The 19,845-nt window shown below is 38.3% G+C and overlaps 2 protein-coding genes and 1 long non-coding RNA gene across 4 annotated transcripts in view; 1 reads left to right on the plus strand and 2 right to left on the minus strand.

Moving 5' to 3' along the window:
* Positions 1-190: 190 nt before the first annotated feature.
* LOC121895409 (glycerol-3-phosphate dehydrogenase [NAD(+)], cytoplasmic) lies at positions 191-6,310 on the minus strand. The gene is made up of 8 exons (XM_042408533.1): positions 6,182-6,310; positions 4,691-4,868; positions 4,188-4,328; positions 3,854-3,992; positions 3,212-3,324; positions 1,663-1,899; positions 1,424-1,530; positions 191-1,289 (listed from the first exon to the last, which is right to left on the minus strand). Exons 1-8 carry the CDS (start codon positions 6,223-6,225, stop codon positions 1,193-1,195), a joined length of 1,056 nt encoding a protein of 351 aa, XP_042264467.1. The 5' UTR covers positions 6,226-6,310; the 3' UTR covers positions 191-1,192.
* Positions 4,875-19,516, plus strand: LOC121895410. 2 transcript variants are annotated; one of them, XR_006095767.1, is made up of 4 exons: positions 4,875-5,757; positions 17,376-17,536; positions 17,744-17,847; positions 18,076-19,516. It is a non-coding gene; the product is annotated as an uncharacterized LOC121895410 (long non-coding RNA). The 2 variants fall into 2 exon arrangements; XR_006095766.1 differs by lacking the exon at positions 4,875-5,757 and adding an exon at positions 6,343-6,430.
* Positions 13,386-19,845, minus strand: part of LOC121895408 (acid-sensing ion channel 1-like) — a 47,767-nt gene continuing 41,307 nt past the window's right edge. The window contains exons 3-10 of the mRNA XM_042408532.1: positions 17,726-17,876; positions 17,360-17,487; positions 15,882-16,032; positions 15,687-15,743; positions 15,396-15,549; positions 14,671-14,762; positions 14,455-14,534; positions 13,386-13,930 (exon numbers count right to left, since the gene is read on the minus strand). Coding sequence (XP_042264466.1) covers positions 13,811-13,930; positions 14,455-14,534; positions 14,671-14,762; positions 15,396-15,549; positions 15,687-15,743; positions 15,882-16,032; positions 17,360-17,487; positions 17,726-17,876 — 933 coding nt within the window. The 3' untranslated portion in view covers positions 13,386-13,810. The remainder of the gene's footprint in view (positions 13,931-14,454; positions 14,535-14,670; positions 14,763-15,395; positions 15,550-15,686; positions 15,744-15,881; positions 16,033-17,359; positions 17,488-17,725; positions 17,877-19,845) is intronic.

Below are 19,845 nucleotides of genomic sequence, written 5' to 3' on the forward strand. Positions count from 1 at the left end.
CTATTACTGGTATTTTCATGTAATGGATCTTTCCATTCATTCTGCCATGAATGTGATACTGTCAGTTCTGTTAATAGAGCAGTGCGGTATCAGTTGTCTGTTCTGTAATGCAGTAGTTTTCCGTCAGTATTGCGGTGCTGTGTATTCTAATGTGAGAGTGAGAGTGTGAGAAAAATGATTCCAACAATGATTTGATGATTGTTAATTTATTCACAGACAAATGTTGACATAATTTCCAACACACATTAGCCGTAACTGAGTGAAAACACGACTAGGAAGGATCACAGTGACAAATGGCGTAGTGGACGGAAATTAAGGAGGTAAGTCTTTGGTTTAACAAAAAAGAAAAAAAAAAAAAAAAAAAGACTTTGCAACTGCGCTTTTTAAGGCACTTGCATTTTTTGTTAAAAACAGTTGCTGTGCGATCGGCATTATGTTAATACAGTACGAGACAGGAAATATAGTGTATTATGTAAGACAGAGCATAACGTGAACGGCACAAAGAGGTGAGGTATTACATCTATAATTAAATATTTTCTGGTGATGGACAAGCATTCACTGGACGGCAACATAAATGTTACATAAGGATAAGTTCCCCTACTGAGGGCTGTCAAAAGGTCTTTACCCTGAGCGGCTGTCAAAATCTGAATGCATGATTTAATGCCATTTAAACATTGTGCAATGTTAGTGACTGAAGGGCAGTCAAGACAGGAGTCAAATCAAACATTTTCTAATTTAATTTAATTTAATTATGATATTTTTGATATCCTGTGAAGTCTGGATGTTCCAGTTGCGAGTTGGCTGCTGTTCTTGAAGTGACACTATGCATTCTGATTTCATCTGGCTCAGAAAAAAGAAAAACCTCCTCAGGTAAAAAGACCTATCAGACCATCTCATGAGGAAAGACACCTCAACAATTATCCTTCAAGTTTCGGTATATGTCAGGAAATGAAAGAAAAAAAAAAAAAAAAAGATGTTAGAAACTGAATGTTAAGGATAAAGTGGTTGAACTAGAGCTGATCACACACAAATGTCATGCAACATCTTCCACTCACTGCCTGGAGCCATTTCGTAGCATGACAGCTGTGGAGTGGTTGGTCATCACCAGTCTATATCTGACAGGTAACAGATGAAAAAGTGGTAATGTTCTCCATTTAGAAGGCACTTTGTTTTTCTTTTTCTTTTTTTTTCTCTACATGTGCTCTGGATGGTTCTGCAAACAGCTGATAAACTCTGTGACTGGATGGCCCTGGTAGCAGATCTGATACACTGCATTGAACAGTGGGAACCTGGAGGAAGGAGGAGTTGCTGATGAGTGAAAAAATAATGCTGATCGACGGCTTTTCTATCCAGTGCAAAAGGAAAACAGTGCTGCAGTGTATTTGGCTCCCTATGTTGTGCATTGTGTTGGAGCTTAACTTACTTGTCAATCAAGTTTTTGTGCTTGAGGATGAGATAGACCTCAGCTGCTGTTGCTGGTCCCTGCAGCTTCTGACCATTCAGCATCTCTTTCTCCAGCTCCTCGATGGACTGAGCAAGAGATGAAATGTGACATATTTCATAAGTTCTCAAAAAAAAAAAAGAAAAAAAGATGGGTTTATTTGCTGTAAGAACAACACACACACACACACACACACACACACACAAAATCTAAGCTCTCACCTTCCCTGTCTTCACAAAAGCTTCGGCTACTTTGCGGTTACGGCCGCCGTAGCAGGTTGTGATGAGGTCAGCCACGCCGCAGCTCTCCAAGAAGGTTGCAGAGGACACAGGCCCGGCCGTGCAGAAAATGCGAGCAAAGGCGATCATCTCCATCAGGCCCAACCTGATCACCGCTGCCTTAGTGTTGTCCCCGAAGCCCAGTCCGTCACAGAAACCTGCCCCGACCGCAACAATGTTCTAAAGGAAAGGAGGAAAGAGTAAGCGAGAGCTGGAAAATTTAGACAAGGCAGACTACCTGGAGGAGAACAGTGTTCAAATAAATATGAGTGGAGTGGGTCTGACGGAGGACCTGTGATGAAGCTCCAAGGTAAACACTGATTATGATGAAATCATAATGGAAAATGCAATCTCCAGGGAGTGCTGTACTTTTCCTCTGAGTTTTTTTCCTGTTTATCTATACCCAGTTTTGTACACATTCAAATTTGTATGTGTAAACACTGCAATAATTGAACATATTTTAAAAAAAAAAAAAAAATTTGACTCACCAATATATTTCATAAAGGCATAGCCCCAGACAACACTGTCTGTCACAACAGCGATTTGTCCATTTGCCAATTTATAACAAAAGTTGAGCTGGGTTCATGAAGCATTTATGCAGAATAACACTATTTGAGAACTAGGAAGACCCAATGTTTGGTACATAGACATGAAGCTGGAATTACGCTTCTCCAAAGATACATGAAAATGTCTCTGCAAACCTATGCAGAGAGGGTGGAAGTGTTATGGGTAACTGTAGGTCACAGACACTTGCAGAGGAACCAACATGCATACTTTTCAAATTTAAACAACACATCATGAGGACCTGCACATCAAGCATGTCGATTGGTTGATTCGATTCCTGTCAGCTGGTGTGCCCGAAACGGAGACTAAAACAAACTTAATCGTATTACATTCAAGTAGAGGAGAAACCCGAATACACTGGGTTCTGGTTTTTTAACATTTGGCATGTATCCCTGGAGCAGATTTGCTGCTTATGAGAAGCTTAAACTAAATACATGTCACTTTCTGTGATTTGTCAGCATTCCTGTAATGGCTGTATGATTTTGTGTATAAAAAAAAAAAAAAAAAAAAAAAATTGTTTTTGAACTTGTTTGCTCACAAACACAGACCTGCAGATAGTTCTGCAGCTGTCATGCGGGCTAAATGGACACTAGTTAAACTTGTCTAAACTATTTTCCATGTTGCATAATGGCAACATTAGCCGACTGCTATGACAAAAAAAAAAAAAAAAAAAAAATCAATGCTGGTGCTATTTAGAAATGTATAATGAGTTCAGAGCCTTTCGTCCATTTTCCTTCCATCTGTGTGACCTGAGTGGTGAGTTCAAAGTCCGCCCTATTGATCTCTCTCGCTATATACAGTATATCACTGGTTTTAGTGTCACCAATTCCAAAACAAACCTGCTAGAGAAATGTGACTGTTATGGTAGTAAATGTGTAGTTATACACTGATATCACACGTTACAGGCCAACATACACTGAAATCTCACCTTCAGGGCTCCACAGATCTCCACCACATCATGCTCCTCCACTACAGTCACTCGGAAGTTGTTGGTCTGCATGAGCTCCTTCAGGAGAGCCCCGTGGTTTTTATTCTTACTTCCTGGACACAGAAAGAAGGACTTGATTATCTTTTAACATCTCTGAAAAACTACTTGTTACAACTGTCACCTCTGTGCAAATATGAGAGTCATGGTAAAAAAAACAAAAAAACCAGCAACTTTTAGAGTAAACCTCTAACAGGTTAGGTTTGCCCGTCCTGCTTAAACAAATATTAATCCTGTCAAAACTAGTTTGTGTTCTTTGGTTTTAGAATACACTGATCCCATGAAGCATGCCGTCATGTGGTGCGTGCTAAGACATGAAAAAAGTAAATGTCAAAGTGAACCAGCCGGCTCTGTCATTTACACAGCAACTACAAAGCAGATTAAACTTTTACCCCCGAGATGACGGTGCAGAAAGTTTAATGAAGAACACAAACTGGCAGGAAGACTAACAACTTGCTTTCTCTGTCAAGGCCAAAACTTGTGGTTTGTGACTTTAAATCTTGATCAGTCCTATAATAAGCAATCAAAAATGTGACAAGGCGAGACTTACAAAACACAACCATACAACACAGTAATCGGACTAACCAATGGTGGTTTCACAAAACTTTTCATCAGCAACCTCATTGGCAATGTTGGCCCCCATCAGCACACTCATAGTGATACCGAGCTTCTCCTGGATTACATCAGAGATGAGTTTAAGTCCATCAGGCCCCTCGTCCACACCCTGGAGAACAGCAAACACAAGTTGTGTAATTACATTAAGTTACACACAGAGTGGTTGGTATTTGGGTCAAAGACCACACTGTACTTTAAACTCGCCACTGCAGTCTGGCGTACAACATGAATTACATCCACACAAAGCTTCAAAGACAAATTCATAAACAATTATAACAATGCAACACAATGAGCAAAGTCAAACCTTGATGAGGGAAATCCCCAGTGCGTCAGCCTTTATCTTGCCTTTAATGGTGTCACACACTTTCCCAACAAACTGGTGTGGGATCACAAACACCAAAATGTCTGCATCGCGGGATGCCTCCACCAGGTCCGGGACCGCCAGCTGGGAGGGGGGGGTGGGTGAGGGGGGTGAGGATGGTGTCGTAAAAGAGAGAAGATACATCAAAGTCTGATGTAAGCTACCTTTGAACTGGTGTAACAATCTGCTTTGAGAGCATGTTCAAAACACTGATTTTACCATGGTTTTAAATCCATTATAAAAAAAAGACTATGAAGTTAATGTGGAGGCTGCGATGGAAGAAGCTATTTAAAGGAAAAGGACAAATTCAAGTACAAAGAAAATGCCTCAAGGACCCAAAAATAATAAAAATTTGAGACCACATCCATTCACAGTAACAGCAAAGAAACAGGCATTAAATTTGTACTACTGTTAGGATAAATTATGAGAAACCAACATTTTCTTACCACATTTGCTGGTAGCTTGTGACCAGGAAGGTACTTCACATTTTCGTGGTCAGTGTTGATTACTTCAGTCAGTTTGCGCCCATTCACCGTCTCCTCAAACACCCACATTTTTACAGTGTCATCAAATTTTGAATTCTGAGCAGCATTGGCACCCACTATCTTGGCGATGGCAGAACCCCTGTATTGTTTAGATTAGAAATCATGTAAAATTCACACTGAATTTCCATTAGTGTTTATTAGGAATAACATGGCAGGAAAACAGTCAGCGTGGGTAGCAGAAGAGGTGCGCTTATGATCAGTGGAGGTGTTTGAGATGATACATCCTACACTGATTAGGCCTTTTAAATCTAGATAGTAGATAGACAGTAGATAACACTTTTTTTCTTTTTTTTTTTTTTTTTACTATCACCTGACTGCTGGTGTGATCATCAGGACTATTCATGTCACTCTTTGATCATAAACTGCTGCTTTCTGAGCAGGATGACCTGGCAACCTGTAAGCTGAAATATGTGACTATCTCTCCTCAGTATGTTTGCTCAGTGTGGAAACAAAACTGCACCAAACTACATGGAAAGATTTACTGATTTTGGGTTATTAAACAGCAACGTTATCTTATGGTTAAAAACAAGATTTGAGACACCATGCAAATGACTGGGCCATACATCAATTCGGCATTAACATAATGCACAAAGCATCAATGAACCTATTCATATTTAAACTTAACATTTGATCAGTATTGTAACTACAATAGTAAAAACCACTGTGTGTAAATCTAATTTTGTTTGTCTGATTAAGTAAAGCTACATGCCGAATTGTACAGACGACTTTAAAGATTCTTTTTTTTTTTTTTTTTTGCCTAATATTATGTTTTTACCCCTTTTGGGATTTTAAAGTTGACAAGGTAGCTTTAAATTGCCCAACTGTTGAATGGAGTTTGGTTTGCCTGCAGAGAAAGCACCAATTGAGGGCTACTGATGGCAAGAACATTAAGCCATGCTGCCCCATGGCGGATGGGCGACTGAATGATGGCTGTAATTTAACATTAACGTCTAACAGGAGAGATGCTGGTGAGACTGAGCTAATTTAACATGTTATATAAGTTATTTATGCATTTCTGACACATTATGACTACATGAACGCAAAATTCCCCGTAGTCGTGACTGACAGGTGGCCAGTTTTCGCTATTCTCAGCCAGTTTCTTCGCACGTGACTTTAATTAAAGCTAAAACTGACAACTGTTAAGAACACAGCTTATGAAACGTTACATAGCAACAGTATAACGGCTCTTAAATCAAACTGACGTTACTATGGAAAATGCGGCTAATTAACGTTAGCTGCCTGTTTGCCTGGTGATGCTAAGTTGGCTAGCAACGGTGCACCGGGTTGACAAGCTATATCTCTGAACACGAGCTGATGGTCACTCAAACATAAAGTAAGCCATGTTGAACACACCGCATGTGTACGGTTACATACACTAACACGTTAACTTACCAATTTCCAGAGCCGATGATGCAGACTTTCTTCGGAGCTGCCATGGTGAAGTGGTAAACCGATGAGTTGGGAGGGGGTGAAGCTGCACTGACTGACTGCCGCTGTGTGGACCTGCAGTCTGGTTATGCAACGCTCAAACGCAGCTGCAAGCAGACCTCTGATTTTATTGGCCTGTCGGAGGGGGAGACACTGGCCCGCCCATGATAGCGAGGGCCAAGTCTGGTCACTCATTCATACAGACATTGAGAGGTCAGTAGGCTCAAAGTAAATCGGACAAAAGTCTAGGAGAGCTTTGCAGACTTGCTTCGCTTATAGGATTTATGGTGAAAACATGGGCCAACACATGAAATAACAACCTGAGAAGTTACTAAGGCTGCCTCAGTAGACTTATTGTCCAGACACACCAATTTACATCCAGTGACGGAAAATAATTAATACATTTAATCAAGAACTTAAAGGATAGGGTCACAATTTTTCAAGTCTGTCTTAAAACAACAGTCAGGTGACACACTGACAGAGGGTTTTTTTTTCTCGCTGTAATCATTCCTGCTGTTCATACTGACTTAAAAGTTAAAAGATCCTCTTCAAATGTGCTGGAGCCAAAATCCACAGTGTGTCCACACAGTCATTTTGTACTAAAGGTTTATCTGAGGCTTATGTGGGGCTTTAGCAGTCTGAGATAGTTATATCAGGTGGATATCATCAGGATCAAATTCCCTCTTTGTGTGTCCTTGGACAGTGTTTCCCTGTTGAGCTGCAGTGGAAGTATAGTAACAAAAAGAGGGACTATAGCACTAAAAGGACTGTAATGTTGAAAGATATCTACTTGATTTGACTAAATTTGGATAGCTGAAGCTTTATATTAGCTTCAAACAAACTTTTAAATACATTTTTGCAAAGAAGGAGGACTGTGGCGTTTGTCCCTCATCACTTAAATTGCATTATAAAGGGATCTTCATAATGACTATTGTTTTAAGACAGACTTGGAAAAATTGTGAACCTGTCCTTTAAGTATAATTTTGAGGTACTTTACTGAAGTATTTCCAATTTATGCAACTTCATATTTCTACTCCACTACATTTCAGGGAGAACACTGTATGCTTTACTTCATATTTAGACATTAGACAGTTATACAAACTGTACACAAGATAAGCAGAAAAATGTGGCTATCTTTTCTCAGTGTGGAGGCAACACTGTGCCAAACTACATGAAAAAAAACTAGTAATTTTGTATTTGTTTATCCATCAGCAAAGTTACCTCAGAGTTAAAATCAAGATTTGAGACAATAATATAATAATACAATAATATTAAAACGGTGTATGCTGTACTTCACTACATTTAGACATTAGACAGCTATAGCTACTAGTTCCTCAGATTAACATTTTCATAAGATATTATGTTTTCATGGACATATTTATTTGATAAACTATGATGCACTATTTGACATAAAAATGCCCAACACTATATAAAGTAGTTAAACCAAGCAGCAACATTTAGATGCTACTTGCATATATCAATTATTATAATCAAATAATATAATATGTATAATAATATAAACCTCTGAAAGGCAACATTTTGTATGAGTACTTTCACTTTTCATACTTTAAGTGTATTGTACTGATAATACTTATGTATTGTAAACATGGTATAATCTAAGATCTAAAATTTGTGGTACATCTTCCACCACTGGTTACACCACACTCAGTCCTTTCATCATTCAGTCCTTGAACTTTGTCTGAACTGTCTTTCCATTTATGTTCTTGGGATGTGTTGGAGGAGACAGTTATTACAACAAAGTCCCTAAGGTATTGACAACTTTGTGATTTCAGTGAACAGACGCATAAATAAATTAAATCCTGTGAAACACTATCAGTGTCATAAAGTCATAAAGCCAGTGCTGGAAAGTAAAGTTTAATGTAAGTAGAGGAATTTATCCACTACTTACATATTTAATTGTGATACCGTGTTATACTTCTACACCAGTTCATATCAGAAGGAAATATTAAACTTTTTTTCCCACATTACTTTGCAGATTCAGAGTTCACACACAAAACATATGATCATCTACAGTACACTCAGTTGTCGATTTAGCTAAAACTAAAAGTCTAGTACAACAATCCTACAGTCACTAGTCCGTCATGAAGGTTATCATGTTCAGTTTTTGTTGGAACTGTTTTAAAGACCTGTCAAATCAACTTTAGTGTCATTTTAGAGGCTGTATTGTACTTTGTGGTGCAGTTGAATTGTATTGCGTTAAACTGAGAGGTGTTTCTAATATTTCATCCACCGCATTTATATCAGTGAGGGTAGACTAAATATTTGAAATACCCCTCAGGAAAAAATACTAATAAATTGTCCTCTGAGTGTATAAAGTATGATGCGTTTATTAAACTATTTAATGGTATAAAAGCTCTACCTCAACCAACTACCAGATTAAAATGTTGCTTACATGATAAAGCATCAGTAATAATAATACAATTAATATAATATGTAAAGGGACATTCTACACAGTAAGGAATACTTTTACTTTTGATACTTAATTTAGCTAATAATGCATATTAAAATGATAAATGCAGGAGTTTGCATTGAAGTATTTCTATAGCATGTTAATGATACTTTTACCCAAGGAACAGAATACTTTCTCCACCAATGGATAAACCACTGTGTGGATTAGCCTACATTACATTCACAGTACGTATGTCATACTGAGTTTTAACTCCGACTTTTAATGCAATCAGCGCATTAAAAGTCACAAGAGCGACCACAGAAAGATCAGTATGGGAGAAATTTTTTGGTCTGAAGGACTCAAACAAAAGGGGACATTGTTGTGTAAGACTTGGAACAACCAACAGAAGAGGGGGTGTAGGAAGGAACTATAAACTTCAGATTCAGCAGTCTGATTTCTATGAGCAAGCACAAACTGAGAAAATACAGCTTACTTGACTAAAAACTATTCACTTCAAACGGTAGTATCATAAAGTCGTATTTTAATGAACTACAAGTGCTACTTTGGAGGAGCCCATCTGAGTTCTCATTTACTAAACATTCACTGATGTTGTTTGTAGTTTTACTTAAACTTGCCTTGTTAAAGATGACATCAGTGACTTTGCCAAATCTTAATATATTTGTGAAATAACACACTCTAACAACACTGTAATACTCTATAAGAGTCTAAGCTAGCGGCTCTGTGAGGCTGTAGCTACTTAAGGGACAGTGGCGCTTGTCGCTAACATTGCATGAAAAGAGGTGGAAACGGATCAGTAAACCTCTGCACACATAACAGGTTTGTCTGGTTTCACAGACCACAAAAGTCTGTTTCAACAGAACCACATAGCTGTATTTATCTGGGAAAGTGTACCAAATTGTGAACAGCTAAACAAAGCCCCCCTGGGGTATTCTGTGAGGGGTTTTCACACCTCAGATGTTTGTATTTGACACCTTGGTGGTAGTCAAATGGTCTTCCTCATTTGGTCACTAGAATCAAACGCTGATTGGTCGTATTTTAATTATTCCCAACCCTCCAAGCCACAAAAATATTTGCTTATATGGCCCTCACATGCATTGCCTTTCCATAAAAGTAGACACTAATGATGCAAACATGCTCACATTGACAGTTATAACATTCAGATATAATGCAGATATAATGTTTACATTCTCCATCTTAGCAGCTGAAGCTGATACTAATGTAGTTTTTCAGGTATTTGGTCATAAACCATATTGGACAAACTGGATTTTGGATCTGGCGATCACCAAAGGGATTACAATTCACCTTGAGGGGGACATGAATGTGTATAAAAAAATTCATAGAAATGTATCCAAACAGCTTTTGAGACATTTCATTCATACCACATATTAACCTCCTCATGGCGCTAAAGGGAAACTAAGGGGATCACCGAAGTCTTCTTGTGATATTTCACAGAAAGTGAAAACTTTGACCTACTTGATGCTAGATCAAAAGTCAGAGGGTCACCAAAGTTATTATAATACATTTTCTGGACACCATGAATGTTTGTACCAGATTTCATGGCAATCCATCAGTTGTTGAGATATTTCAGTCTGGACCAAAGTGGTGGACCAACCAACAGACCAACATCCCTAGACCCACGCCGCTAGCATGGATAAAAATGGTAAATTGTGTGATAATGATATACAGTGAAAAGCAACACTGGAACAACATGTCGAAGTCATTGTTTTGCCCTGAATTATTCTAATTTCCATTTCACTTCAAAACATGATGATAAAAAAGTGCATGTTATTGTGCAAAAGCGTAGCTCTTGATTGTATAGTAGTAGTAGTAGTAGTAGTAGTAGTAGTAGTAGTAGTATAGTAGAAGTATAAATGATGACACATGACACCTGGAAGTGAATAAAAGTTACATAAAGTTAGCATTTAATTTTTAATATAACAACTGCTTCAAGTTCATAATTCATCTATATATCATCAGACAAAAATAATCGTCCTGTCATATCTAAAAAAAAAAGAAAAAGAAAAGAAAATGGAGGCCAAAACCAAACTGAACCTGAAAGCATGGCGGTCATGGGGACTTATTTTGAGATGCATGACTTCATGCAGTGGACACTGGAAAACAACAATCCAGCTGTTCATTTTAATTTCCTGATGAATACAGCATAAGCAGCTGTGATTGTAGCAATACAAACAAAAAACTAAATAGCCTCATACTTAAATGTTGTCTTTGATAAATAATTGTTCTTGTTACAATCATATTAACTGATTAGCATCATACTGTATGTACAGAAAAATTGATTTGAGACACACAGCTATAATCTATATTAAATAAATACAACAAGTACAACATTAGACAGTTTAGACTATGCTAATACAATAAGATTATTATCCATAGTCATTGCAATATTTACATTTAATTTCAGCTGCATGATTGTGCTTGATAGTAACACTACACAGCTACACAGCTATATAATTCCCATTTTGTGTTGAGAATAACATAGAGCTCAATGGAAATGAGTGCAAGTAGGTTAATTACAACAGAATATTGTAAAATGGTTCAATTTTTGTAAACACAATCAGAACAGAGACAAACCCTTAAACATGCACTGCCAGAGCCAACATGTTTTACCAACTACAGCCTAACTCATAACAGATAACTGTTTTTTTTTTGGATATGAGGGCAGCATTTCAAATCTTCCTTTATCAACTTCAGAATTTGGCACTGATGTCGGGCAACATTGCACACACAAACATATATACAGTATGTATGTACAAATAAATACATGCTCACAATATACAACCAAACACACAAACAGATGATGAAACAAACTGCAGTCAGACGTGCAGATTAACTGTTCATCGATGGACCACATTAAGGATGCCGGCTGTACAGTGCTACATGCAACTCGAGCCCTAGAAGATGTCAAACACATTCAAAAAAATGTCTTCTTATTCATTTTTTATCTTGCCACGTTAACACACCTGAAGGTTAGTTCCCTTAAATGTGATGAACAGCATCTACATGTAAAAATGTATGACATTCCCTTAAATGAATGAATTAAATTCTGTTTTATACTCTTGCCAGGAGATTTGGGGTTTTTTTTCTACAGTTTTCAGTGATTGCCATTGAAAGGGAATTTGGAGCCAAATTATATGAAAGAAAAAAGCTTTTTAAGTATTTCTTCATAGTTGGGTTCGTGTAAATTGAATTTTGTGGCTCTGTCCAAAGGTAACAAAATCTGTCTACAAACACCTCCAAAGCTCATTAATTTACACTCTATGTTGTACCTCATTTCCTTGCAAAACTGGAGTGTAAAAACAAAATGCTGTTTGATAGTAAATGCTAGGTTGGATCAGCTGGAAGGACAAACTCTTGTGAATGTGGTTACAGTTAAGGTTAAAGTTAAGGTTAGGGCTATGTTAAGGTTAAGGTTAGGGTCATGCACACAATGAAGAAACACAACATGTTACAAATCTTGCAAGAGTTTCACAAATCATCCCTCTGGCTGATCCAATCTAGCACCAACCCTGTTTGGTTGGGTTTTGTGCAGGACTATAGTGACTTCCTGGGGTCTTATGGTCACAGTGAGGTTGCCAGACAACCATCCGTATTATGGCAAATTGGTGTATCGTTTTTATACTTTTCTGTATGGATTAATTACATGAAATGTGTTAATTAGTGAGCCCTAGAGGTGCTGGTAGGTGGATTTTGTTACCAATTGATGGAGCCAGGCTGGCTGTTTCCCTGTTTCCAGTTTTTGTGCTAAGCTAAGCTAACCGGCTGGTAGCTGTAGCTTCATATTCAACGGACAAATATAGGAGTGGTATCAACTATGCTGTCTAACTCTAACGCCAGAAAGTAAATAGATGTATTTCCCAAAATGTCGAACTTTCCCTTTAAAGTGAGACTATATATAACTTTGGAAAGAAAAAAATAACACATTCTTCCTTTTATGGAGGAAAGGTTGAAATCATAAGCAATAAAACACTCAATTGCTGAGTTAAATAGACTCAGAAGTTTTTCTGCTACAGCTTTATTTGGTCTGGTATGACCAGTAGCTTATGGTGGCTAATGTTAGCAAATTTTAGATACATACTGCTGTATACTGAGTCAGTATAAAAAAAAGTATACTTTAATAGTCCCTTGTGGCCACAATATAGCTTTTTCACAGCAGACATTTTGACTTGTCATAGTGAGAGAAGCACAGGTGCTACTAATAATATTAATAATGGATCTGTTCTATTCAAGTGTAACCGTGTGACATTGACCCATCATGCACAATACCAGGAACCTGAAACTGAAGCAGCTATCATTTAATTTTATGAACACCTGCGCTTTTCTACTGTGACATGTCAAAATGTCTTCCATGAAAAAGGCCATGACTGCCATTCAGTAAATGTTACAAAGGCTTGCTTAAATGCCAAATTCTGCTAATTTCAAGACATGAAATTTGCCTTTTTAAAGCCAGTTTTGCTTGGCTCATAAAGTCTTCAGAGTGCTGTCACCCTGCAAGATGAGGTAGTATAGCATATTGTCAAAATGCACAGGGTTTCACAAGGGAAGACTGTTATGAGGTTGAATGACATTAATATAAAAATGGAAAGGTGGTGAAAAATGGAAAAAGTCAAGTAAAACCTGATTTATGAAAACAATTTCAAGACAAAAGTGTAAAGAAAATGCAGTTCTGACATGCAATCCCTAAAGAAAATGACCTAAAATAATAAGAAAACCCTTCACATCAATTATTTTACAAAAAAACTCAAACACAAACAAAAAGCCAGCTTAAACAAAAATCAAACACCACCACATAGCTGTGATTTTAAATGCTGATTTACTGAAAACATATGAACTTAAGCTTAGTTCATGCCCCCATTTATTGTATCTGTTACTACCATATGTCTTGAAAAGCTGTTTACAGATGACCATGCAGTTTTTTTATTCATTACAACATGTTGATCACTGGTTTCTGCTGTCCTGCTGTCCGTGTGGCTCTCCTGTCACCTTAGCCACGTGTTCATCGCACTGTTCACAAACATTATCCAGGCACAGTTCAAACACGCTCTCTGTTGCTCCAGCAGTCTGGCTTACTGCAACGAACAAAGTCCATGGATCCCCTTAGAGACAAGAGAGAGCAGCAGCTCCCTGTTCACAGCTGCGGAAGCCTAGTGAAAGTTACTGACGTGACACTTGACATCGTCTAGGCTCAGGACTGTACCCTGGTCATTGTTGTTGTTGTGCTTGTGCTTCTTATCAGAGCAGCGACACAGCTTGTACTTTATTACCTGAGAGGATAAAAACAGAGTAGGTCACCTCCTGTCAGTTTTGGCTCAACAACGACTTTAGAGTAAAAACACAGGATTCTTTTATCCAAAGAGGGTTCAATCAAGAGCAACTGGACTTGGTTGTAGATACTTGTAGACGTTTCGCCCCTCATCCAAGGGGCTTCTTCAGTTCTAACTGCCTTGTGGGAAGTCCCAGGTATTTAACCTTTGTGGGGTCGTTATCAAGGCAATTGATACCACTTGGTTCGGCCCTGAGCTTGGTCCTGAGCCTAGAGCCACAGTCACAGTAAGTGATGAACAAACTCCAACGACTCCAGTGACTCTAATGACTGTCCTTACAACAGCCAGCGGCACTAATGAACCAAGTGGTATCAATGACCCTGATAATGACCCCAAAGAAGTTAAATACCCGGGACTCCCCACCAATCAGTTTCGATTCAACCCTCCTTGGATAGCCATGATCTGGATGACTGAGAATTTTCACAGACAAGATTCTTTTATCTACTTTCTCAAAGACGTCTCACCTCATAAAGATAGTCAAATAGCTCCAGAATGGTGAGTATGCTTGCCCCAATAAAAAGTCCCATTTGACCACCAATATCACCTGGAATAATAAAATGTAAGCATATAATATAGTAAAAAATAACAATATTTTTTTCCAAAAAGGACAAAAGGAGTTGTCAATATTACAACACTTAAATTATAACACGTGTTTAGAATAGAATTCAATAAAGCTGTACCTAAAAGTCCAGCCACTTCATACGCCTTCTTCTGTTCAATAGTTTCATAGTTTAGAGCCTCAAAAAAGATGTCTAGAACCAGGATGTTTTCCCTGTGGAAACAAAGACAGTCAGAACAATAATATTCCATTTGCACCTATTAGCTTAAACCTGCAATGAGTGATTTTTGGCCACTTGGGGGTGGCAGAAACAAGCTGTGAATACAGATACATTGAGTTGAAATAGCAAACTGGTTAGCCAACAGTTGACTATTTATGCATCCAGCAGATATCTAGGAACATTAGCATTCATTTGGAGTCATGTTTCTGGCCACCTGGCTAATGTCAATATAATATTCACTCTTCTTTTTAGCTCTGTTTTGCTCTACAATAAACTTCTGAGGTAAATATCTGGCTCTTTAGCTGCTAAATGCTCCACTATGTTCACCAGCTTGTCTGCTGTTTGGAGATGGGCAGGTAGTGTACAGTTTATCAGAGCTTTTTTTGCAGAAAACATTTGCCTGCTGTGTCTGGAATTGACGCTATGAGAGTGGTGAGAGTGAACCAAAACAGTAAAGCTGCAGGATGTAAAATCAAAACAATGAGCTGAAAGACACTTTAAAGCTCTGTAGAGCCAAAGGGATCTGCAGAGTCGGGTGATAATTCACTGTGGGTTTATTATTATGACCACCTTCACATTCATACAATTGAAGCAATATTATATATAAAGGCATTGTTGATACTTACTTGATATACTGCTCAGATTTGTTGTATTTCTTTGCAAGATATTTAGCAGAGGCCTTGCTGGGGATCTTGACGAAGGACAGCTCTTTGCTGTATCTGGTCATGTTACACGGTGTCTCACACACACAGAAATCATTATCTTTCTGCACCAAGAAATCTGGAAGGAAGAAAGCCAGAGCACAGTTTGACCTTTGGAACAGATCAGTGCAGCTGTGACTTAGATGTCATGGGATGATGTGCGTATGTCTGTTCTGTAAAAAATCAGATCAGACATGGACAAAGCCTCTTTCTTACCAAGAGCTGGATCAGCACATTCTTTGTACAGCTCGGGGGTGCAGTAGGGTGCATCGCCTGCAGCCAAAGCAACACATACGCCTGTCAGTGCGATTTTCTTTGCTTTCCTTCTTTGAAGTCCCTACAGTATTTTTATCCCCCTGCAGCATCGTTAATGCAACTCTGATACAACACATAGTAGCAGCGGTTTCCTACCAGGCATGTGTACCATGCGACAGTTACAGTTGTCCACCAGGTAGCGTGTTTCACAATCAATGCGACAGGCTGTGATGCTGTAACTGTCAAAGAAGTCTGAATCCATGGGTGTCACCTTACAGTCTCCCCAGGGCGGGGGAAGATATATCAGCTGCAACAGGACACATCATACATCATATCAATTATTATACACAAGCCACTGTTTTCCCCAATATTAGCACACGTATTAATACTGTTACTGATACTTTCAAGTCAAGCATGTTGTATAAAATAATAAATACATTTTATTTATTTTGCTATTTTGAAAACTGGAAATCATAGACTGAAATTGTTGTATTTATGTATTTTTAAACTTTGCTGTAAAACGATTTTATCATGTCGATTAATTGCTTTTATGCAGATGTTAAGCACCTTGAACTGCCATTGTGCATGAAAGGTGCTATACAAATAAAAATGAGACAACAGTAAATATAGTATACAGTATAACAGTAAATAAAGGCAAATGATGAACACAAATGCCACAGCAATCAAAGAATACATTATGCAAATACAAGAGGAAAACAGGAAAATCAAATTTAATTTTATTCTAAATCTGTATATATATCAACAAGTAATTTAAAATGACAAATAATGTGACTTGTGTCTTATTCCTTTTTGCCATCATTCCTATCAGTAATAATAACATTGCACTCATCAAGTTAACTTGCTGAAATAAGGAAACACAGCAACAGATTAAGAAAAATGAGCTGTCAGACCATCAGACAGATTTTAAACAAGGATGAAGGGAAACGTACATGCAAACATTTACTGAAACCATCAATTGTAAACCTAAAATAACTCTGAATCAATGACTAAATTGTAGATAATAAGTTATGAGAAAAGATTATTATATTAATCATTGTGTCATGATTAATTTCTAACTATCTGTTTATTGACGTACTGACCATTTTCTTCATGAGTCATTCCTGATTAAATCTCAACCAGACGCTTAGCGGCACAAAACAGTAGCTCGTCATTCATTTCTAATTACTTATTTAAATAGTACAACATAAATAGTACATTTAAATAGTACAACAGTATCCCTCACCCTCAAGTAAAATGATGCATCGTGTAGTGACTTGTAATTAATGAATAGTAATTCAGACACAGTTTAAAGACCAACCTACTGAGTTGTGCACACATAGTATTTCTGAGGAATTATTATCAACATTTCAGCCGTGCACACATTTGTGTTTTATGGTTCTAATCTGAAAATGTTACTTGATCCATCTGATTGTTTAAACTCTCGTGTGTCTTGATCTGTCAGACTTTGTTGTAGCTATGTTGCCAGATGTTCCCAGATCTCAGCACTTTCTCTAGTGCGTACAATGTTATTACCCAAAATAAATAGCGACTTTAAACCTAGAAACAAGTCATAATAAACCAGAATTATCCTTTAACAAATACCATTTTTTATAAAGCAATGCAAAAGTCTGTACCCTCTGTTCCTGGCAGGAAACAAACGTCTGGAATCCAGGAGCTACTCCGAACCCGAGCTGATCAATGAAAGACGGCTCGTCCTGACTGTGGATCTGAACTTTGACCCCGGCTTCAAACGATGTTTCATCTGCAAGATGAATAGAATAGTGTGGGATCAGTGCAACACGCAGTAAAAGGTTATTTCACTAATGATTCCAGATGCTTTGAAGATTTTTTTTTTTTAACAGAGTTTCACACTCTGAGATATTAACACCCACACACACCAGCACACACCTGCCAAAACACACTGTTAGAGAGTGTGACAGATAACCAGCTCTGCTCGCCAGTGAAAGCCTCTGAATGAAGTGAATGATATTCCCCCTCACCTGTTTCTCCCCATACAGGCAGGTATTCATCCTGCTGAATGTCCAGCATGAGCTCCAGTCCATTACCCATACCTCCCTTGGTGGTGATGAGGGGAGGACGTCCATCACCCCCTGCGTTAAAGGTATAACACTTCCCGTAGCGAGTGAAAACCTGTGAGACACATGAGACAGATTTTTCATCATCAAATACTGTACTGTAGCTAAGCAAAACTCTCACTTGTGTAGTTAAGGAGATTTCTCATCCTGAAAGGTTTCTTAACGATGCTTTTCCACTGGGGGTCAGTGTTTGTCTCAATTTCTAATATGCAAGTGTGTGTCTGTGTGTGGTAATGTGTGTGTGCATACGACAGAGAGGGTGTGAGAGAAAAAGGAGCATGTGTGCCAGAAGGAGGAAGAGGACAAGGAGAGTGGAGGAGAAAAATAAAGAAAGAATTCCTTCTTTCGGGTTTGGGAGTCACACAGTCAACGCAGTGAGGTGATGGAGACTGGCAGACTGGTGATTTAACATTCCCTCACATGCTCTTTATGGCACTTATAATGGACCTGATGTTACCATGGAGACCAAGCATCCCAGTCAGGAAGATTGCCGCCTTAATTTTTAAAGGAAAGGACATAGATGTTAGTTTTAAGCTGTGTGAGATATCAGCAAATGCCCATGTGACATGTTTAGACAGCCATGACTGCATGATAGTAAATAGACAGAAATGTATCAATGCTGAGCTTTCTTCGGCGAAGAGTTAATCTTGCATTAGAGTGTTTAGTGTTGTATGAGTCACATAATCCATGCAGGGAGAGTGAGTGAGAGAGCGGGAGAGCAGAGAGCAACGGAGAGCAGGGACGCAAAGTGAAAGAGACAGAGAGGGGGGGTGAGTTTAGCTGCTACCGCTTGGAGCAGGCTATTGTTCAGCGTTATGGCCCAGAATGACATATCTATGATTAGAAAGAACAAACCAACCAAGGAATTGTTGATAAAGAGTTTGGATCCTGCCAAGGGCAGTTTAAACATTTCGGCCATCTATCAGCGAGCGACTGCTGGTTTCAGAAGAAGACATCAATCTGAGTGGGGAAAAAAACTTTCAGTTCTATCAAGGCAGGCAAACGAAAGGAACGGCAAGCTACAAACAACATGTGTGCACACATTTAGACTCATACTGACACACATGAAGGGGATGTTTCACTGAAAGGAAATGTTTGTTTCAAGTGAAAAATCTGCTTCAATCTACCCAGTCTTCCTATTCTTATCTAGTTTTGTCAGCCTGCTGCAGGTGGCACATTCATTCACACTTATTGATCAGTCTTACAGACGCCTCAGACATCTGTAAGAGGTAACCCAGCTGTCAGAGAGGTTCTGCCCTTTCTTTACAAATGAGAGCATAAATGTGTCAGATCACACAGTGGCTGCACTTACTGTACTTTATAAATAATTCAATCATTGCCTAAGTGTTAAATCCATGTGTATGATGGGCGCATGATGTTCACCAGCATCCTGATTGATACACAGACATGAGGTAATGTCAGGTAAGACTTGCCCTCTACTTTTTGATGAATAGTTGTGAATGTTGTGACAGAGGTGGTGAGAGTAAAAAACATCAGACATGTATAATGCACAATGTCCTCACAGTGTGCAAACGGCGTGTGCTTGTTCTGCTTGTTATGATGAATGAATAAATGATTGCGCACACATGAAAGAGGTTTTCTGCAGCAGGAATCATATGGAACATGATGAGAGATAAGTGTTACATCAAAGAGGAATACATGTGTACTTTCCAGAGAAATTCTAACTTGTGAAAGTTGAAGTTTAGTTTACTTGTTAATTTTGACGTGTGTGCGCTTTTCCCACTCTTTTCCCACTATCAAAGGTATTTTAAAAAGCAAATCAATCCTTTTTTTTCCACAGGATTTAATGTATTACTAGACTGCAGTTTATACAGAGTATAATCTTCAGGGCTCTGTGATCAATAAAGCTGTCACTCACTCACAATTTCCCCAGGATTGAAAAGCACTCAACAGGGCTCTGCTGTAATTAATCATTATGCACATAATTATACATATCTGTTTTTAGAGACACATCAGACTTCAAAAGAATCTCTGAATCACAAAGCCATGCACTTTCCCATATA

The sequence above is a fragment of the Thunnus maccoyii genome, chromosome 4 (assembly GCF_910596095.1).
Source record: "Thunnus maccoyii chromosome 4, fThuMac1.1, whole genome shotgun sequence".
In the NCBI taxonomy this organism is placed as follows: domain Eukaryota; kingdom Metazoa; phylum Chordata; class Actinopteri; order Scombriformes; family Scombridae; genus Thunnus; species Thunnus maccoyii.